The sequence below is a fragment of the Amphiprion ocellaris genome, chromosome 20 (genome assembly GCF_022539595.1).
Source record: "Amphiprion ocellaris isolate individual 3 ecotype Okinawa chromosome 20, ASM2253959v1, whole genome shotgun sequence".
Classification (NCBI taxonomy): domain Eukaryota; kingdom Metazoa; phylum Chordata; class Actinopteri; family Pomacentridae; genus Amphiprion; species Amphiprion ocellaris.
Window position 1 is genome coordinate 2,796,878 of NC_072785.1, and position 23,552 is coordinate 2,820,429.

At 39.2% G+C, this 23,552-nt stretch overlaps 1 protein-coding gene across 4 annotated transcripts in view; it reads left to right on the forward strand.

Moving 5' to 3' along the window:
• The window catches only part of alk (ALK receptor tyrosine kinase), a 498,812-nt gene that overhangs the window by 378,180 nt on the left and 97,080 nt on the right, over positions 1-23,552 (forward strand). For all 4 annotated transcript variants that reach the window (XM_055005938.1, XM_055005937.1, XM_055005939.1 and 1 more), the window contains one exon: positions 6,043-6,182. In XM_055005938.1, coding sequence (XP_054861913.1) covers positions 6,043-6,182 — 140 coding nt within the window. The remainder of the gene's footprint in view (positions 1-6,042; positions 6,183-23,552) is intronic.

Genomic DNA, 23,552 nt, shown 5'->3' on the forward strand with positions numbered 1-23,552 from the left:
ATCCCTGGTGGACTCGCTTGCATCCCCCTTTTTTTCATCTTTGCTGTTTGTTTATTTGGTTGGGTTTGCTTTCATCCTCTGCAATTTGCTTGTGGCAGATTGTTCATTTTCAGCCACAGAATAATTTGCTTTGCTCATCAATGCAAGATAGCTGTATTCAGGTGTGACTCATCTGAATATACAATGGCTAATGCTTGCCTTGAGTGGAATCCCAAGTTTTAGTCTGGAAAATCATGTAAAAGCCTCATGATTACTGTCATCTAAGCCACTCTTCCACAGTTTATAGTGTTGACAAACTGCCACAATAAAATCTTTTTCTTTTTTATCCACTGTCTAAGAGGCATATGTGTGGTGATAGTAAAGTATGTGTTTTTCTTAGAAAATGGTAATATTCCCCATGATAAATATATTTTAAAAACCATTTGGGCCTTTTGTACAAACATCTTTAAACACTGAATTCTGCCAAAAACATGTCCCCAGTGCAACCCAGCTCTGCTCACCTCATCTGTCCTATCAGTCCAGCTGCATTATGGCATAACAGATTTTGTTCTAAACAGAAGCATTGTGAAGTGTCCTGTTTAGTTTGAGGAAGTGGCATTCATTCAGCCAGCCATGTCGCACAGTTCAATCTAATCTGCACTTCTCTTGACATGTTGGCTTAAGCCTGTTCTGCACCATGTCATTTGACAGTCAAAATCAATGTGGCTTAAGCAGAAGTTCTGATCCAGCAGCAATCATGGTGGCGACCCGCCCACTTCCTAAGTTCTTAACCCCCGCTGCCTCCAAGTGCACCTGTTTGTACGCAGCATCATTTCCCATCAGTCTCACCCTTTCCAATATGGAAAAAAACACTTTGATCCAATGCAGCCAGAATGAGTGCAACTTATAGCAACATCTCTTAGGGGGTAAAAATTCCATTACCATGAAAAGCAGTTTCCATTTCTGTCCTCCTCTTGCTTTAGTTTTACTGTAGATGCATTCAACAGGGTATGATTGAAACCCTTTTCCAATCCATGCACTTAGACTGGAGGACCTGTGTTAAATGGATCTGTCAATACTATACACTGTATTTTATTGTTGCCCTACACTTGATAGGTAAAACTGCTTTGGTACAGCAGCACTGGAGCTTTTATTTTGTTTTGAATGATTGGAAACATGTTGGATTTTCCATTTCCTAGACTTGTTTATTGTGCTTTTGACCCAGAACAGATTGATTCAATAAATTACTTTTTAAATGTACAATTCTTTTAATTAGAAAATTGTTGTTTACTTGCAGTTTTTGATCCCACACAGCCGCAGCTAAAACTAATCAGCTTTGGCATTTGAGTAATTGCTGATAGAAACACATTAGTAGCTCTATCTTACTGTGTTTGTATTCAGCTGTACGATGTCAGGGCTGCACAGTGGATTGGTGGTTAATATTTTCACCTTGCAGTTAGAAGATCCCAGGTTCACCTTCTGGCCTTCCTGGGATCTTTCTGCATGGAGTTTTAATGTTCTCCCTGTGCATTCATGGGTTTTCTCCGGGTTCTCCGGCTTCTTCCCACAGTCCAAAACATGTTGATTTTAAGTGGTGATTCTAAATTGTCTGTAGGTGTGACTGTGAGTGTCTGTATATGAAGCCTTGTGATAGACTGGTTAGCTGGGATAGACTCCAGTCCTGTGTTTTTCACAGTTTTCCAATACATTTAACAGAACCTCCAATTTGTATCTTATTACCAACTTGAGGAAATACAACATTTCTGTAGGCTGTTTTGAGAAATGTATGGACACATGCATAGGGCAGGTGTAAAGTTTGTCTTCCAGGCTCTGTCCAAGGAGGCCTCGTGGCTTTACAAAAACATTTACTGCTCTGAAAATATTACATGCAACATGCTTCTTCGTGCATTGTTTGTCCTGATAGATGAGACTCGCAGCTAATGCAAACCAGAACCCATGACAAACAAGTCTTAATATGGTTAGGACATACGTAAGCATCCTGCATCCTCACCAACAAGCAAACACACACACACACACACACACACACTCTCACACACACACACACACGCTAAATGAAAATTAAAAGAGCTACATTAGCCAGAGCCGAGCACTAAGGCAGCCTAAATGAATAGCATTATCAAATGAGAATTGTCAATTGGCAGCAAAGATTAGTTGGTGTGAGCTGCTTTGTTTTGTTTTCTTGTGGTGAAAAAAAAGTTCCCGTCATGGGAGAGGTTTTCACCAAACAGCAGTCAGAACAAAGGTCAGGTGATTGGAAAAAACCAACAGGCCATTAGGACACAAAGGACCATAATGAGAAATATTAGCATCCGCATTCAGATTAGTCATGTATAATTAATTCCTGCATGAGGAGTCTTTATCATTCATTTTTATTTTATTTATTTATATTTAGGACCACTGCGCCATGCATGGTATACTACTAATTAAGTTTAAATGTTTGAGTGATGTGCTCTGGCAGCTCTGTTCTGATCCGCTGCTGCTGTTAATCAGTCCTGTGAGTGTCTGCGTACACGTAGCAGGAAGAGACATAAAAATAATTCAGTAGTCCAAGACTTGTGTACAGTTTTACACTGAGACTAGACAGCGACTAAGCTTTTATTTCTCACTTTAAATAGGAAGCAGTATATCTCTGTCCATTGCAATTTTCTTATATTGAGCATATTTAGCTCTTGGTTTATACTTTCACACCCACAAATGATGGATTTTTAACTGAGTGCCTTTGTGCTTCTTTATCTAGGTTTAACAGTATATTACCATAAAGCCATAGGATCTCATTATCGTGATGCTCGCGCAACATAGACGCCATTTCTGAATTTGGCCCTTAGCTGAGCTGGTGGTAAATTCAGTCAAAAGGGATGTATATTACTCAGACGGCAATTCATTTCAAGGTTATCAAGAAGACAGTGGCAGCCCTTATCTGGGGTTTCATTTCCTTCCCATTATGGGGAATGGCAGGGAGCAAGTCCCATACCACAAAGCTGCTCTCCAACGGTGTACCATGGGGCTGGAACATCACTTTCCATGTGGTCAGCGCCTCCCCTCCACTCTGAGCAGCATCTGAGAGAGGCACAGGGATAGACGGTTTAGTGAAAAGAGGCTGGAAAGAGGTGAGAGCAGAGAACAGAGGGGGGGTAGAGGGAAGGCAACTGGAAAAAAAAAATAAAGCCTAAGAAGGGAACCTGGCAAAGGTAGTAATGCAAAGTCTGTTGAGTTAGAGCACAGACATTGGGGAAATCAGAACAGCTCAGAGCCTGTTTGTGTAGCGGAGGCTTGTGTGTGCATTTATATTTGTTGTACACTTATTAGCACAATTCTACCCAAACAAAGCATAAAATAGACCCCAAAATAAACACAGACAGTTTTCTTTGTCCTAGGGCACCGTGAATAACATCACCAATGGTGTGTGGCTGGTTGAAATCTCTAAAAGAGCTGAAGCTGTTGCAGTTAATCATCATGAGGAAACAAATTTAGATATCTGGGTATGAATGACAATTATTTGCAAATACAAATGTGAATGCAGTGTCTCTTACCCTTTCATTCCCACTGACTCAGATGTATTAATCCAGGTAATGTTGAGGGTTTTTTAACGGTCCAGGGGATATTTATGTTTTCACAAGGTTTGCAGTTTTAAACATCAAGACAGCTTTTTTCTACAGTTGATTGATTTGAAATGTTTTAAATAAATGTGTTAAGAAAAAGAAACATCTTTATGTCAACATCCTGAAAATGTACTAAGTTGATACAACTGGATACAGATTCACTTTTTAAATAAAGACATCCAGTGAAGAAGGTAAGAGGGGTCAGGACACTGAAAGCAGCCTCACAGACACACCAAGATTATCACAAACACATTTATACATAGTATAATGCACAGTGAAATGTATAGTGTACCTGTTCCAGACCAAAACAATATGAATAACAAGAATAAAGATATATAATCAATATATATATATATATCAACATGTACATATATATATAGATAGAAATAAGCAAAATAAATACAAATAGAAGTGTCAAATAGTGCAAAAAAAAAACACCCTGGATAATTATTGCACTATACAGTTGTTGATAAATAAGATAATGCATAAATATTTATGCATTGTCAGAAATCAAGCAGAGACTGAGCAACATTAATGTGCCACCTTATGAAATCTCAGTCCAATACTCGCTCTCCTTTTAGTTCCAGTTACGTTTCCAAAAAGTTCTCAGAAACTAAACCTGGGATCTAGCTCTTCCGTGGCTTGTATGGGTGTTACCTTTGTCTCATTTTGTCTTCTGTGTAGATTTTTCTGTTGCGGAACCAATATTAAAGAGAGCAGTGAGACCAAACCATAAGGGAAAAGTAAAGGCAAAAACAATGAGCTTCAGTATGAACTTTTTGTCCTTTTGCTTGACTCCTTGTCAAATTAGATTTATGCCAGAAACAGGAACATGACTGAAAATACATCAGACTTAACCTGCTGCGCCAACAAAAACCGACTTATCCAAGCTCAGCAGGCAAGTCAGCAATTTGACAGCTTTGCATGTCGGTTTGTTTCTCAGTGATTCAGTAAAATGTTATGTGCAAATAAGCAATATTTAAGAAATGTTAATAGTTTAACATATTTATATGATCACATAAGGAGTGCATAGTAGAGCCCAAGTAGGAGCACTGAGATTTAGTTTCAACATATGTTTTGTTTTATGTCTGATCTGTTAGTGTGTCTCTGCAAACTGCATGCTGTTAATGTAGACAGTGGATCGGTAATATATATATATATATATATATATATATATATATATATATATATATATATATATATATATATATATATATATATATATATATATATATATATATATATAGAGTATAAGTTATACTGGCAAATCCAGGTTCTGTAGCCGTGTACAGTAATGCATCTGTTCCTGTGTCGACATTTGCATTCATGCACACAGTGTGTTACTGAGTGTGTGTGGCTGTTGTTATCAGTTTATTATTGTGGCCATGTGCTGATGATGTGTGTGTGTAAATGGACTTTCTCATCAGGGAAGTAGCTATTTACAGGACACTGACTATATTTGGTGTCATGACTTGTATGTATAAATGGAGGGATGGGCAGGAGACGGGGGAGGGGAGAGAGAGAGAGAGAGAGAGAGAGAGAGGGAGAGAGAGAGGGAGAGAGAGAGAGAGAGAGAGAGGGAGAGAGAGGGAGAGAGCGAGAGAGAGAGAGAGAGAGGGAGAGGGAGAGAGAGAGAGGGAGAGAGAGAGAGAGAGAGAGGGAGAGAGAGAGAGAGAGGGAGAGAGAGAGGGAGAGAGAGAGAGAGAGAGGGAGAGAGAGAGAGGGAGAGAGAGAGGGAGAGAGAGAGAGAGAGAGAGAGAGAGAGAGAGAGAGAGAGAGAGAGAGAGAGAGGGAGAGAGAGAGAGAGAGAGAGAGAGAGAGAGAGAGAGAGGGAGAGAGAGAGAGAGAGAGGGAGAGAGAGAGAGAGAGAGAGGGAGAGAGAGAGAGAGAGAGAGAGAGAGAGAGAGAGAGATTGTTTCTGAGCCTGGAGCCAAAGAGAAATCAGCTCAATTTGCTTAATAAAATTAGGGACAGTTGAACTGTACAAAGCCAGCCGGTGGTTGAGGGAGGACTACATTCATCGCAGGACCGCAGCTCGCTAACACACCAGAAATTGGCCTGAGTGTGTTCCTTGACCACACACCTCCTGTAATTGTGGTTTTAAACCGCCTGCATACGTCTGACCGCACACCTGCTGTGAGGCTTTTAACTGAGGCATCACCACACACCTGGTCATCTCCACGCCTCTGCTAGACCTACAGAGTCTTGGTGGGCTCAAAGAGTGAGCCATGCATCACCAGGCAAAGGAAGAAAGGGACCCTCCCAAACTGGAAGGGAATGAGGAAGCCCCCCTGGACAGTCCATCCTCTGAGACTCTGGGAGCTCAGGCCGAGCAGGCCCAGGCTACCCAGACCCCCGACCCCCGCAGAGGATGTGGGTTTATCTGTCAGCCCTGGTGTCTGCTCCTTGCACTGACTCTACTCCTGCTTTCTCTCCTTGGCAGCTGGGCAGTGGTCCACCTCCTCCTCACCTCCAGGATCCACGGAGGATCACCTTTTCGGATCTCTGCCAGCTACGACCAGCGGATCCCGCAGGATGATACGGCCACCATCGAGCCCCACTTCACCACCAACTGCACCATGGGTAAGTAACACTTCCACCAAAATGAATCTGCTGCTGTTCGTGTGCATTCCTGTGTGTGAATGGCTCAATAGATGGTAAAAACTTGGTCAGTACTCGTCCTAAGTTTCATAAGACAGTCTTGTGTAATTATTCCGATCTAGCTTCAAGAAAGATAACAAAATAACTGCTTTCCTTTTTTTCATGTATAATGCATCTTAATACGCTGAAAGATCAAGTAATTGATTGATAAAATTATCCAATAATGAAAGTTATTCAGTTCAATAGAGTCACAGGATTACATAGAAATGCGTCCAAATAAACAGAAGTCAATATACCAGAGGTTCTTCTCATTCTTTCCAGTTGTTTTCTTGGTTCCTAGTGTGTAAGTTGACTAAATGTGTCTCACATGTCAGCAGCTCAAACATGTCAAACTGGAAACTGCACAGCTGCATTCTGTGATTTTTAACATGATTACTCCATGTTGTGTCGAAACTGAAATAATAACATTCTCTGTCAACCTCGAAAGCTCCTCAAATTGAATTAAAGTCACTGATTCAATTTCCTCTGTACTAGATGCAGAAGCACAGCAATCCTTGCTAAGGCATCTAATGTGTGCATTACTGAGAAAATGTAGATAAAATTCTTGTCTCCTCAAACAGACAAATGTTTGACAGGCGGTGAGGTGCAAAATGTCACACCAACCAGATGCTGATTTGCAGGAACAAAATTTTGAACTGTGCATTTATGAAACAGCTATATGATTTAATATGTGGTAAATCATATTCTTTTCAAGCATGGTGAAGTTGACATGATTTTCTGAATGAGTGTTGTTTGAAAATGCTTCATTTCAAATGCTTCTACAAGAAAACGTGTGCAACAGACCTTGTTGGAGTCGGTTGAACTCACATAAAAAGAGATAATCAAGTAAAGGATGGCCAAGAGAAATGGTGCACCGGTAGTTTCTTATCATGGCCTAAATTAAATCTTGAAATTGGTAGCAGCATTCAAAGGAAATCCCCACAGTGATGTAGTGCAACATTGTCCTTACAGACCCCTTTATTTTCACCGCACTTTTTAGAAAACATCTTCAGTAAACATATTGATTAGAGGCTTTTAATAGGCTTTATTTTTTAATTCTAAAATACTGTTTGAAGGCACATGCGGCTCTATTGCAAGTGTACAACAGAGGAAATGCTGAATGCACTCTAACCAGCTATTACACGTCATAAAACTTTGAAAGTTCAACTGCATCCTGAATGATGGCAACACTATGTTTAACGCAAAAACCACAGATATCACATATGAAGACTTTTGGAGTAGGAATCAAAACCCAGATTTTCTGTCAGGACGTGTGGCCTGTGGTTTTAGATTGGGTCTTACTACTCAGCCTCAGCGGAGTTATGTGACAGTCAGTGTTGGTCTGTCTGTCTGTCTGTCTGTCTCTCTGTCTGTTAGCAACATTACTCAAAAACATACAAATGGATTCAGGTGAAATATTCAGGGAAGATCAGAAATGACACAAGGATTTTGGCAGTGATGTGGCTTATAGTCTGGATACACGGATTTGTTAAAGATTTCTGTATCATTGCCAGACAGCGGCACGGTGTCACTGTAACCATGACAACAAGTGAACACTACATCAGCTGCCTGCTGACGATCACATGATTGTGATCTTACCACAAATCCATTGCTGAGGACTTATCAGGACTTATCCATCAGAAATGATCCAAGGAACAAGTGATTAAATTGTGGGGGTGTTTCTGAGTCCCATCAATTCCTGCCACTCACTACATATTCAGGTCACATGACTCAGTATCCATGCATAATGTACACATGCATAACACACGCCTGTGCTCAGTGCAATGTCATTTTGTTTGTGGGTACATCTATATTGCCATGATTTCTGATCATCAATAACTAATAAACAAATGCTGCATTTCTGACAATGCCATATGGGGAAAGAACAGCCTTGACAGATGTCTGCGCCCTCTAAATGCTTTTTGCACTTTTGAAACCAATTGTGCGTATCCAGTGGTTTGAGCATGCTGAGTTTTCTGTACAGAGTTACACCATATTTAAAAGATATCACAGTTTGCAAAGAGTCTATCTGTTCTTGAATGATTTTCACCCACTTATTCTTCCAGAATATTTCAAGATCTGAGATATTTTTAGGCGTAGCGTGTTTAAAATATTACCACAGAATTTCGCCTGGACTCTGAGGGGATTCCATCACTTTCAGCTTTATGGAGTTCAAGATACATTTTTAAGTTTTCTTTGGATCATTGTTGTGTTGTAGGAGACAATCTTTTTTTCACTTTCATGAATATCTACTTTTTTTCTATCCATCTAGTGGTTTGTGTGTAACTGACTGCAATACAACACCAAAGCAGAATATTGCCACTTTGCCACTTAACAGTTGGCAAGGTGTTCCTTCCATCAAATGCTGCGCCTTTGAACTCATCTGTCGACAGCACTTGTTTCTGAAATTACTCTGGCTACAGATGTTGCTTTGCATCTGTCAGATGTTGACTTTTGTGATGTGGTCACGTAGTAGAACTCTTGTGTCAGGTAAACCTTCAGCCAGATACTTTGCAAGATGGGAGTTTGTCTTTTCTTTCCCAGCAGATGTTCAGTTTTATCTGAAAGTTTTCTGGGTCTTCTGTGTCTTGTAGTGGCTTCCACAGTTCCCTTTAGCTGTCATTTTAGACAGTTGGAGGCTGGAAACAATCTGATATCTTTGTATAGCTGTCCCCTGCTTTGTAGGCATCAATATTCATCATCTTGTAATTCTCAATCATTTGCTTCGAGGAGCCCAGAAAGTCACAAAATGTATCAAGCTGTGGAACTAAGAGCTGACAGTTCCTATTGGCAATTCTTGACCTACCCGATAAGTGGTAACAAGTCAGTTAAGATCTAACTAGGCAATGAGCTAATGAGGCCCTGAGACTTTATAAGTGGACAGATGCCAGCTTTTGCACATACAATTACATGCCACAACAGTGAATTGACCTCAGACAGGTTTAAGTGTGTCTGTTTGTTGTAGGTCTGAATTTGCGCCTTTTCATTTCAAAAAATGAACAAAATATGCAGTTTTCCCAAACATTTGCATACAGCTGTGGGCTCTTAGTTGCCCTGATTTTTAGACAGAGATTTTGGGTGGATCACTTGGTCCAAAGACTGACAGATGGACCAGCGTTGTGCTCAGCATCCACTCTCTGCTACACACTGGGAGGCATTCAAGCAGGCTTTACCTTGTAGAGCAGTTTTATATTAAACAATACAGAACATCTTAAGGGTGATCATTCCCAGAGGCCTCTTTCTGAATTCAGAGAGATGCTCACAGTCCAGCAAATTTAATCCCCTCTGCTTTTATAGAGGTAGAGTCTCTTTGCGCTCAGCAACAATGAAATAGCTTTTATGGCGGGTCAGTGTTTAGCTCCGGATAAATGAGGAGCATCGCTCAACAGGAAAGGCTTGTCTTGAAGATTTGTCTTTGCATTTGATTCCAATTGGATGTTTGGACTTGAGGTCAGGTCAGAGCAGGTAGCTGCACGGAAGAATTTATTATTTGAGATTCTCACAGCTTGCCACTTGATAGCAAATCAGCGATACCTGACTCTACATTATCTGGATTTGGTTGTCAAATATGTAAATGCATCTGTGAGTGTGGGAGGAAGAGGAAGAGCGAGAAAGAGATAATGAAAACAAGGACGACATGAAAAGGAAATGCGATTCATATTTCTGGCCCTGTGGTCCTCAACACTGCATATCTAATTTCAACTCCTACTTTAATTTATTTTGATCCTAATCTAAAACATAAATATGAATTTAGGCCTAAAGTTGTTTTAGAGCTGAGAGAATCAGTCACTTCCCACAATCGGAATCTAATAAAATCATAAATCCTAGAAAAACACATACATACATAACCTAAATTCACATATAACAGATTAATTTCTATCCCATTGTGGAGTCAGTGATTCTCCTGGGATTCCTTGTCTAACTGTCTTTCTTTTTGTCTGTCACTATGACAGACAAAAAGCTGCCGGTGCTGCTGCTCATGCAAATTCAGCGTTGGTTGAACAGTGTCTAATTGTTCTCAGCTCTGGGTTCACTGTGTTCCTCTCACCAGGCAGCACATAAGCTGTGGCCAGTAGAGAGAAACAGCATACAGACACGTCGTACTCTCCTCAGGCACCACCTGAGTCGCCCCCACAACACCCACTACACACATCCACTCCTAAAGTAAGCCCTAATCCGTCTCGGCACGCTCGCCGTGCAGCCTCACCACATTTGGTGGTGTTCTAAACCTCCCCCACTTTCCCCTGCAGCACCTGTCACAGGCCTGGGCTCAAATTACCTTTCTTCCTACCTAGCACAGAACATCAAGGCAGGGTGTTCGATTAAGGCTCTCAGTCTCCATCCTTGACAAATACAGTTGTTTGCTTTATTTGTTCCAGTCCCATATACTTAAAATTAGCGAATCACTGCTATTAATGACCTGTACTGTCAGGCTATTAAGATGAATATCTCAGAGACGGATCTGACTGTATTTAACTTGGTTCAGGAGATTTAATTTCAACGGATGGGAGGCTGTGGACACAAAATGTTGTGTATTTTTACTGTTGTATGACAGTTTGCTACAGACTTTGAAGGATTTTGGAAAACGAGCATGATTCACTGCAATGATTTTCAAGTCAGTCAGAGAGAGAAAAACATGCTAATGATCAATTTCATGCCCGAGTTCTTGTGGTGTGTCATCTTTTGAGCAAGTCTTCCTTGAGATACACAGCATTAACAGTCGTAGGTCAAAATATTCCCTGTTTATTTTCACTTAATTCAAATTACATAACTCTCATCGATTCCATCTTATTTAACTCCCCTTGTGATGTTTTGAAAGTGAATTAGAATTTTGACAATGTCCATTTCCTCTTCTTTGTTGTTTTCTTGAGCAGAAAGGCAGTGATTACTCCAGCCAGTGAAGTGCAAAGAGATATAGTCAATACAGGATAAATAAATGGAGCAGTGTCTGACTTCTTTCTCCGTACCCTTCCACTTTAATTAACTCATCAGTCACTGGACCAACAAGCAATCCAATTTGCTGCTCCTAAAGTGACTTGTGTGGTTATATGCCTATCTCTGGAGCTCATCCTTCTGACAGAAAGTTAGAATCCCACCTTCTGCCTGTATTTCTCTGACGGTTGTGGCATAGCTGTACAGAAAACACAATTACTCAAGCTCAGCAAACATGTCACAGAGACTCTTAACCTCCTACAGTTTTTCATCCTGGAAGTAAACAGAGTCTTCTGTGATGACTGACAAGCTCATTACCAGATTGTGTCAATAGCAGATTTGACTTTGCCTCTCTTATACTGCCTCTTTATCAAGGCAGAAGGTCACAATTTTCTTAACACTTACAGCAGTGTCTGCTCATTGAAGAGCCTATTTGGTATTTGTGCTCATGAATTACCCTGCGAACTGTCACAATTCATTTTTTTCAATTGGACATGTAGCTGAGATAAGACAGCGGTGAAGCCCGTGGGAATTTGAACCAGTGACCTTCCCTTCCGTGGCCCATTTCCCTAACCACTACACCGAGCTGCTGCAGACCCTTAATGGAGCGTTACGGCAAGTCTATACTCTGCGATTAGGTACACAGCAGTGTGAGGCTGTCGCTGGGCCCATCAATCAAACACGGTCCTGTGGAGGCAATGAGGGAAATGGGTTTGGAGAGAGCCAGTGGTGTGGACACAGGGTTAGACATGTGGATGGATGGGTCATGGTGTTTTGGAAGAGAGAAAAGCCATTCAGTATCATAAAACAGCATTTCTAACATAAGGCTTTAATTGACATTTCAAATTCATTTTAGCTCTGATGACATGAATGGCATTAATTCAGCCTTGAATTTTTTTTATTAACTAAGAAGCACAGTGTGTTCAGGACATGGTACCGATAGTATTCACACTATTTTTTTTTCTTTTTTTTTTTTTTTAACTTAGAATCAATGGCTATGCAAATATTTGGTCATTAACCAGAGCACTGGATAAATAAATGTGTGACTTGTTCATGATGCTAGATGCCTCATCTACCTCTGAGTTCATCTTAAGAGAGGAATTCATGTCAATGCCAAATGTCACAGCAGTCCATCCAGTAGTTATTGAGATATTTTACTCAAAACCACAGATGTTAGCCTCACACTGGAGCTAAATGAAAAGTCAAAGTTTCTCCAAAAGTCATTAGCTTTCTTCCTCTGGGTACCATGAAAGTTTTTACTAGGTTTCATCCAGGAGCTACTGAGATACTTCAGTCTGGAACTAAGTAGCAGACCAACACTGTCATGCCCAATCAGGGTTAAAAGCACTGAGACATGCATGTTTAGGCTCCTTAGGTCTCAAAACAGCAATACCTGCTTTAATAATGATCTGTTTTGTTGTTGCTTTTAATAACTGTTGCAGTCCTCCTGATCAAAGGTGTGAAATGAAACTGATTAAACTAATTTAGTTCATTTATTTATACTGATGTGTACACCAGCCATCTGTATCTGGTAAGCCCTAATAGGTGCTTAATACATAAAGGAGAACACACAATACTTAGCTTAAAGCATTTAAAACAAGCAGTATGAGAAGTCCTTCATCCAGTTCCCCTGAGAGGACTTCCATATGAGTTTTTCTTGTATTTTCTGCCGAATGCTGATCCTCTGTGGAAGCAGCATAACCTGGACTAAAAGTACAGAGAACTCACAAATGTCTTCTGTGCAGTACGCCACAGTTAGAATGTCCTAAATCATGAAGACAAATATGAACATTTTAATTTTATCTTCAGAATCGGATTCAGACTCCATTATTGTCATTCAGTAATTAACATCACAGATGCTATCACAGGACAAAACTACGATGCACTACAGGGATAAAAACACAGAATAAAAACACAGAGTAAAGGGGTCAATGTATAATTGCAGGATTTTTTGTATCATAGTTGACATTTTTGCTGTTTTCAGGCCTAAAATCAACATGACCGCCTAGAACCAAACAGCATTTTTAAGGAAAGATTCTTCTAATATATTATATATACAATTGAGTAAAATTGAAATATAAAGTGATTTCTAAAGATACTGTAGTAAACCTGTTGACTACTTTATATGAAATAAGTCAGAAAGCCTTGGAGTCTGGCCAGTCTTTTCTTCAGGATGAAATGACATCATGTGCAGCAGGTCATGTGATCTGGAATTAACACACTTCCTGGAGAGGTGTTTTTGGAATGGGAAACTTAGTGGAAAGTGATTTCTCAGACACAGATACAAATTGTTATTTTCCATATAAAATTTGATATATTGCCAAAAAAGAAATATCTGTCATGATTATCTCAACTTAATAAAAAGAACACAATCAAAACTATTCTTGAACAAGCTCATTTTATTATTGTTTAGCTAATTAGAAGCTGGTAATTATTAAATTTGATTATTTAGTTGACATGTTAGTGATATCCAGTCATTTTTAGTAATAAGTGATTGTTTCCATAATAAATAATTATAGAATTTATGAAGACATGATCATAGTGAGCAGAAGAAACGTTAGTTGTTTTTTTTGTTTGTTTTACTTTTAATAATAATGTATGCAAGATATAAACCATGGACTTCAACAGTCCCTCAGTTATATATTGACCCAAAGGATGCGTGGAATGAAGGCTATAAACAGCTAGATGCGGATGTTATGAATGATATCTACACAACAAAAAACGATATTGCAAGTGCAGAAATGCTACAAGATTTTACAATATATTGCAATAACTGTCAGTCTATATATAATAACTATTTATCTATTATATATATATATATATATATATATATATATGTGTGTGTGTGTGTGTGTGTGTGTGTGTGTGTGTGTGTGTGTGTGTGTGTGTGTGTGTGTATACACAGTAAGTAACAGATATTACACGTATGACGATGCTACCAGATGCTACAGTATATTGCACAGCTCTGTTCTAACAGACTGTATTTAGCTGTGTTATGGTGGTTGGGTAAAGGCTGTCCTTGAATCTGCCTGTTTTGCACCTCAGCCTGCAGTAAAACAGTTTGTTGAAGGGGTGTGAGGTGTCCCTGATTATCCTGTTTGCCCTGGACAGTTTACCAATAGCTGGCAGCGTGGCCTCAGGGATCTTCTCTGCTGCCTAACACCCCTCTCCAGTGCCTTCCTGTCAGAGAAGCCGCTGCTCTCGTGCCACAGCCACCACCAGCAGTGCTACTGGGTAGCACACTCTCATAGATTCATGTTCAATGATCGGTTAGGCAACAGGATCTACAAACACGACACATGCGGCTATACAGGGCATAAAGACTGTCTTTATGACCATGTCCTCAATTCAGTGTGTTGTAGACTGATTAAGGAGGGCCTGAAATGAGAGCAGATCCACCCATCAGCCACTGACACTGATTGATCAGGCATGTATTCAACATTTGCACATCAGATATTACTTCTACCAAACTAATGAGTGCCCACCTTCCCCACCTACACTGTACTTATTATTTTCTCTGACACTGAATTTCCCCGTGGTAGTAGAAATTAACATAAAATAGGGTCAAGGTGCATCCAGAGTAGCCTTAAGAAATAAAATCAAATAAAGTTCCTGAGAGACAAAACCGATTAAGTGTCTGCTGCACTGAAGAAATATTAACATAATTGCAGTTTAACTTTTAATTAAATGTAGGCCACAAGCTGGCCATCAAATACTTATTTAAGATGTGCAGACTTTGCCATGTGACAGCGCTTGGGATGATATTTTTCTTTAGGAAGCAGACATTTTTCCTGTAGCTACACCACTTCTTGAATGTAAATGGGAGGTAAAGAATCAAATGCATAGTCAAAATACATTTAGCATCCATTTGTTATCTATACCTGCTTCATCCTGTGGCAGGTTGCTGCAGCCTAAACCAGGTGACACTGGGTGAGAACTGAAGTACACTTTAGCGACATGTAAATTTAAAAAAACACATTTTACAGTGATATGTTTAAAGGGCTTAGTATGAGACTGGATCTGATGTAGTGGAGCAATGGAAAACTTTCATTTCACGGTAGACGAGAGTGAAGTGAGTGCAAAACATCCCAAACATGAAAAAATCTATCTAGAAATATCAAGTTCTGTGTTTTGTTTATTGTATACCTACTTTCCATTCCATACACAGAGATTTATTCCAATGCTTTGTTGCTCATCTACCCTAGCAGGGTCCCACATGCACAAAGATCCATGAATTCTGGTCTCTTGACCATTTTACATCTCTAGTAAGGGAATGATTTGGCCACAAATCACCATTTTCTGTTCATTCACTCTTTGTTTTTGTTTTATTCCTTTCGGTGTGGGTTTTATTGTCAGCCTGAGGATCTGGCTTATAAGAACAAAGCAAAAGCAGGTAATGTTTGATCACAGGTACTCATTGCACCTCTGTAGTGTTAAAAAGAGTTACTCTCTGAGTTTGGCTGAAGCTTTAGGAGACTTGAGGGCAATAAGCAGTTCATCTGTCTATCAGATTTACGTGAGGGTAATTTTATGGATATTTTCCTTTTGCTTGTGTTTGTGTGTGGCTCTTATAATTGCCCAGGATACTTTGAAGTCCTTTGAAAACTTGCTAGAGGTCACACATTGTTAGGGACCCTGAGAGACCAGTCAGTGACAAAAAAAGCAGGAGCAAATTAAAAACAAAAGCAAAGCTCATCAATTAACTGAAGATGCAGCTTGCCAGAGACAAGGCCATATCTGGCAGTACTAAGCTTCATCACATTCTAACTCTAATCTCTTGCCTTAGGCCTTTCCGCGAGCGGCATCGCCTCAACACAAGCCGGGTTTCTGTCACAGGCACTTTTCCAAGGCAATCTACACAGGCAGTTTCATTTTAAGATATTGAGCAAGTGTTAAATGGCCCAGGGCACCAAGTAGAGTGTTCCCAGCATGCGTATGCCAAATGGAACAGATGTCTAAATCAACCCTAACCTGGCATGGAGGAGGAAATTTCTGGATGTTATGGACTTAAAACATCATTGAAGAAAAGTCAGTCATTAAGATACAGCAACCTTAAATCTCATTTCATTCTGTGGAGAGGGCATTTGCAGCAAGTGTGCTGGCATGAAATACTTCATCTGCTCTTTCAGTCACTTTTTTTCCATTTAATGTCAAACACCACATTGTGCATTATACTGACTGTGTTGCTGCTGTATGGTTTCATTTCATGTAAATGTGATCTTTTTAAATGAATTCTGTTAGAGACATTAGTTGTTCACCCTGCTGGGAGCTCTAACTAGACTTTTCACACAACTATCACACTAATACACTGTAACTATTAATTAGTGTGTAACTAATTCAATCTTCAATAGCACTGACAGGATTTATGCCCTCAGAGACAAGTGTCTGATGTGTCACAACACCTGTTAAAGCTGTTAACAAACCTCTCATTCTTGTCAATTTATTCACACCGGTGGAAAGTTCATGTACATACCCAACACCATTCATGTTTCAAACCTTGAGGTTAGTGCAGTGGGTTGATTTGTTGCATGAAATGGATCCAAACTTGGTGTGTGATCAAACTATAAGAAACTGTGGAACATATAGAACAAGTTTACACTGTGGAATCAAAGCCTTGCATTCAAATGCTGGTGGTTTTAAACCGAACAAAGGCTACAGTCTGGCCACCACTACTCTGTATGTGCGACAGATGCTTTGATGTCTGCATTATTTGTTGGTAACAATGTTTACTTAGCTTCATATACAAGGAGGTATTGTTGTGCAAGAAGCCTCAGAGGTGAGAAATGCCAGCATGTGGGTCTTTGTGATGCATAAGTAAGATTCCAACAAATGATGATGCACATTGTGAAAGTCAGTCTTTTGTATACTTCAAAGAAATGACTACAAAAATTGTGAGTAAAAGCAAAACTAGCTTGAGGGACAATTCCCACTGGTTTAAATGTTGGTCTTATTTTCAAGAAATTTGTGTATACAGCAGGATATAATGTCTCAAGAAGTTAGACCACCAAACAATGACACAACAAAGTAGCAAGAACAACCTGTGAACAATGCTAGAATTTATCATGTAGCATCATAATTATGGGATATTTGTACAGTTAACTAAAATATACATTACCATTCAAAGGTTTGGGGTCACCCAGACAATTTCATGTTTTCCTTGAAAACTCACACTTTTATCCATGTGCTAACATAACTGCACAAGGGTTTTCTAATCATCAATGAGCCTTTCAACACCATTAGCTAACACAATGTAGCATTAGAACACAGGAGTGATGGTTGCTGGAAATGTTCCTCTGTACCCCTATGGAGATATTCCATTAAAAATCAGCTGTTTCCAGCTACAATAGTCATTTACCACATTAACAATGTCTACAGTGGATTTATCTTTCATTTAATGTTATCTTCATTGGGGAAAAAAGCTTTTCTTTCAAAAATATAGATATTTCTACGTGACCTCAAACTTTTGAATGGTAGTATATAGCTGCTATGTGAATGATGAAGGAACTATTTATTTTAGCCATTTTTGTGCAATGGCTAAAGTAATAATGTTGGTCTGTTGCTTGGTCAGGTGACCATTGTGATCCAGACTAGGTTTGGGTACTATGTTAAAGTTGAAAAGCCTCTCCTTTCTACACACAGAAAAGAATTGATCCAGGGTTTTTGGTAAATATCAAGAACACCTCTGTACAAATTTGCCTAAAATGGCCACATTCATATACACTCTGATACATTAGTCTAACTGTTCTTAACACTGTCTTGCCTGTCCAGATCCATTGCTCCTTACCATTGCCTGGCTCATGGCTTCTAACTAACCTTTACTGTCCAGGCCAACTCTGCAGGAATAAGGAGAGGCAGAGAGACACTGTTGTAACAATGTATGAACCAGACCTTTATTATACGGTTCACTACATTTAGATGACTGTTATACTGGAATTTAGGCTATATACACACCTTATAGCTACAGTAACTTAATCACTTCTGCTGGCATGCACTGCAACTATGCAGTCTTGCCTCCTAAACCTAAATTACATTTCTAATTGACATATCTCAATCTCTTTATTTTATTGCTTCATTGTCACTTCTTTTCAGCCCACCAAACACATATTAACGTATGATTTGGACTTGTCATTCATTATAACATTAGCTATGACAGTCCTGGTACCAGCTAAAGGTGTAGAAATCCCATAATAGACCATTTTTCAAGAGTGTACAAAAAGTCTTAAAATGTTGAGTATAATCACTATAATTGCACTTTGACTTTGCAGTAATCTGTGAATGTAGCAGACAGATGAAAAATGCAGATAAATAGAAATGAAACAATTTTTGCTGTTTAAATTCACGTATGTCTATTCATTGATTCAGTCGTCAACCAAAATTTATCTGAATTGAAAAACTTTGCTTATTGTGTCAAATATTGCTATTTGACAAAAATGTGATTAATCGCAATTAATTTATTACAAAGCCTCTAATTAATTAGATTTTTTTTTTTTTAAATCATTTCCCAGCACTAATTTTAACACAAAGCATGTTTTTTCTTCCTGAACTGAACCTAATGATTTTGGTGCCTAAACTTAACTAAACTTCTAACATGTAGCTACTGTGAAAGTGTCAACCAACGACCAACATATTCCTACAAATCCAATTAGTTTTGGTACCTAAACCTAACCAAACAATGAATGAAAACCAAAATTAAACAATGACTGACAACAAAGTCTTAAGTCTAAGAATGATGGTCCCGCACCCCGTTTAAAAAAGCCCTTCAATCAGGGTTTCTGTAGTCATGGTGAAATCAACCATCTCTGCAGTATTTTCAAATGAAAAACTGAGAGTCACACTGTCTGGACACTGAAGACTTTGATTACTTTGCTGAAAATGAGCACAATATGGGAGATTGAAAGAACAGGAGGGCCACCTTATGGATCACAAAAATAGCAAAAACCAAGCAAACACCCACCACCATTCACACACACACACACACACACACAAGTGTTACATACAATCTGTCATTTTATTTTCTATTGAAATGATTCTTTGATTTAGTGGAACTGGAATGTTAGATCACGAGGAGATATCAAGGGAGAATGCATTTTCTTATACAGAGGACAGAATCTAAGAGAGTTGTCCTCTCTGCTTATTAAATGTGATATAGTCCATATTAAATGAAGTAGAATTCATATTTCATGACTTCAGTGAGTGCTTACACGAACGCTCAAAAGTTTGGGGTCACCCAGTCAATTTCATGTTTTCCATGAAAACTTCCACTTTTATTCATGTACTAACATAACTGCACAAGGGTTTTCTAATCATCAATGAGCCTTTCTACACCATTAGCTAGCACAATGTAGCATTAGAACACAGGAGTGATGGTTGCTGGAAATGTTCCTCTGTACCTCTATGGAGATATTCCATTAAAAATCAGCTGTTTCCAGCTACAGTAGTCATTTACCACATTAACAATGTCTGCACTGGATTTATCATTCATTTAATGTTATCTTCATTGAAAAAAACTGCTTTTCTTTCAACAATAAGGACATTTCTAAGTGACCGTAAACTTTTAAATGGTAGTGTAGTATATAGGAACCCGGCTTCGATGTCTAATGATGAAATAGATCCTTAGCTCTTCAACAGGCTATAAACATTAAGGTTATTCTTAACCTGTAACACCTCTCTCCACACACTCAATGCTGATACATGTACTTGTGAAACCTGATGCTTCGATAACGCATGCTTCAGGTGTAACTAAAAAAAGAATATAAGTTTGGTTGTTCAAAGTTTTCCAAAAACATAATTTTATGCTGAGTACCAGCCTTGTACAATAGACCTTAAAGGTATTATTCTCTGTTTCTGTCTCCACCTGTCTGCTCCTGTGTGTGCTGCTCTCTCTCCAGCAGGGAGTATGACAGATAGTGATAGTGACTGGGCAGAGCTCGGACCAATCGAGCGTGGCTGTGTGCAGTTAATTGAATTCATGAGCGAATACTTCTTGTCCTGTCGACTGTCCAGTGGGAAACCCAGCTGCATCCATCTTCAGCACTGCAGCCACTGTAAATCTCCATGAATATCTCCAGACTTTGCTTTTAATGGGGTGACAAGATAGTAGCAGCACCCTTTGCTTGGGTTTCTTGAGATTTGTGGCCCCCTTTGACAGAGGACATACCACCATTATGGCACTTGAGATTGGAGATTCACAGTAATGAACGAGCAGAATCTCATTAATGAGTTCGAACAACTGCTGAATTGTGTTCTAGATTCAATCAAGCCTGTGAAGATAATTTTCTGTTGTGTTTTTTGTGTAGTTTCTGGTTATTGCCATTCTGTACACACAAAGCACAAGCACATCTAAAGCCAGGCAGTTCTTCAGACGGCTATTATTTGTTGCTGCTTCCGCGCACACAGAGAGACTGCGGGATATGATTGACGTGGCTGCTCATCTGTGGGAAAACAAAGGCCATATTAATTTCAGGTCAAAGTCCTATGACTCCTGAATGCGTTTTTGCAGCTGGTCTTCAACAAGGAGACGTCTGTCTGTATTCAAACCTTCACCAAACCATAGCAAAGGTTTTATTCAAATGGCGAAACAAACTGCTTTGCAAGATCCTGTGATATCCCACAGAGTGAGACATCTCTATCAGTGGAATCTCAAACAGGTGTTCTGCATGATGCGGTTATGCAAATATACTAAAATGTTAAATGTTTTGATTCCAACTGTTGGAATAAAGGAAAAGGGAACCACAGAGCATCACTTCTTTGTTCTTCTCCATACAGTGAAACCATGATACCTTGGTTTCATCATCAGTGCTTAAGACATTCCAGCTCAGACAGAATGTTATGACTGTTGATGAATGTTGTATGAATGTTAATGACCTCTGTTTTGCTCACTGTATTCACTCTTGTTCTTGTAGGTAAAGCGTTGATTTTCATCCTGGCAACAGATGGCATGAATAAAGTTATAAGATTAGAGCAACTTGGGGCTGCACAGTGGCGTAGTGGTTAGCACTTTCGCCTTGCAGCGAGAAGATCCCTGGTTCGCGTCCCGGCTTTCCCGGGATCTTTCTGCATGGAGTTTGCATGTTCTCCCTGTGCATGCGTGGGTTCTCTCCGGGTACTCCGGCTTCCTCCCACAGTCCAAAAATATGCTGAGGTTAATTGATTACTCTAAATTGCCCGTAGGTGTGAATGTGTGAGTGATTGTTTGTCTATATATGTAGCCCTGCGACAGACTGGTGACCTGTCTAGGGTGTCCCCTGCCTTCACCTGAGTCAGCTGGGATAGACTCCAGCCCCCCCATGACCCTAGTGAGGAATAAGCGGTGTATAGATAATGGATGGATGGATTAGAGCAACTTGGCCAGTAATCTGAAGCGATGTGAAAAAGATGTTTAACTTTTAAAAAATGCTGATTAATTGGTTTAATTTCTCTCTGTTTATAAAGAGATAATTAGGGAGATGTGTATTTTTACACTGCTGTGTTAGGAAAGTAGCATTACATCAACTGAAACATTACATTTTCATTTAAAAAGGGATCTGTTGCTGGGTCAAGATATAACTGCGGGACTTTTTGTATCATAGTTGACATTTTTGCTGCTTTCAGGCCTAAAATCAACATGGCTGCCTATAACCAAACACCACATGGTATTTTTACAGAGAGATGCTTCTAAATATTATATATACAATTGAGTAAAATTGAAACTGAAAGTTATTTATAAAGATATTGTAGTAAACGTATTGGCATGCGATAAATCCACACTTGACTCACACACTACTTTATTTACACACACTACTTTATGTTTTTGTAATGGGGAACTTAGTTGAAAGTGATTTCTCAGACACAGAAACAATTTTTTTCCCATATAAAACTTGATATATTGCCAAAAAAGAAATATCTGTCATGATTATCTCAACTTAATAAAAAGAACGCAATCAAAACAATTTTTGAATGAGCTCATTTTATTATTGTTTAGTTAATTAGAAGGTGGTTGTTATTAAATTAGTGAAGTTTTCTCTCTCTGGCTGCTGAGACTCACTGGTAGAAACAGCAGCTTCTACAGCATATAGTATATTGATGGCGCTTTCTTAATTGAGCCCGGCCCTGGTTACTTGTTAATTGTTTATCAATTATCCACTAAAAGCTGTCAACGCTCAATGGTGCTAACCTGCACTCTATGGATTGTGAATGCACGACTCTGGCTCTCCTCACTCCTTCCTGACATTTACACAAAAGCAACAAGGCTGAGAAGTGAGTAAACAAGAGGATGTTAGTCTCTTTGTCTTTGCCATTCCTTCAGCTTTGCAACAGAAGATCAATGTCAGTGCAAACCTGCAACTCCAACTCTAAAACCCAGTGGACTTGAAAAGCACAGTGATGCAGCTGACGTTATTTTGGAAGGAAAACTTATTTGTGATGAAACCTTGTGAAGCTGGAAGGCAGCACTGACAATCAGAAAATGTTATCGGAAATGTAATGTGTGCAATTCGAAAAAGCAAACTGAATTCACGCTGGAGTCAATCCTTGGTTAAGAGGCTATATGTGCCGTTTTATGAAAGCTTGTCCTACAGCATCTGTTTCCCTGTGACTGAAATCCTGCATCTTTGTTGATCTCTGGATAGGCTTTGTTGCTGCTTTAAATGACTCGTCTGGTTCGTTGGTTGGTTTGCCTTTCTTACATCTTTGAACATTTGTCATATTCACCCAAACAATATTCACTTTATAGATGATAACAGTATATCACAGGGGTGTCAAACTCATTTTAGTTCAGGGCCCACCTACAGTCCAATTTAATCTCAAATGGACCAGTAAAGTTAAAGAATATTAACCTCTAAATAACAACAACTGCAAATATTTCCCTTTGTTTTAGTGCAAAAAAATGCATTCTGAAAATGTTCATGTTAAATGAATTCTTTTTACAAAACATGAACAACCCGAATTTTCTTAAGAAAAATAAGTGCAATATCAACAATAGTATGCCTCAGTTTATCTTTTACACATTACAGCTTCCAGATCACAGAGTGTCTACAAAAGAACAAAACATTTAGTCACAGGTATCTGGAGCTGAAAAATGTAATATTTTACTATATGATCAAAACAACCTGTCAAGATCTAGAAATTATTTAAAGTTTACATTCATTTCCACATCTGTGCAGTAATCCTGACCACCTAAACTGACACACTATTAAGAAAGAAGGGTAAGTCATCCCCCTGCCTTATAAATGTATTAAATTTATACATTAACATTAAACAAACACTTTCATACCTGTGTCTGCGTATCTGTCTCATCATTTATTAGCTGCTGTGCCCTGTCCAGTCACCTCTCCAGCTCTACGCCACTCCATACATCATTCCCCTCGCGAAGCCAAACCAACCCCATGAGCACAAGGATAACAA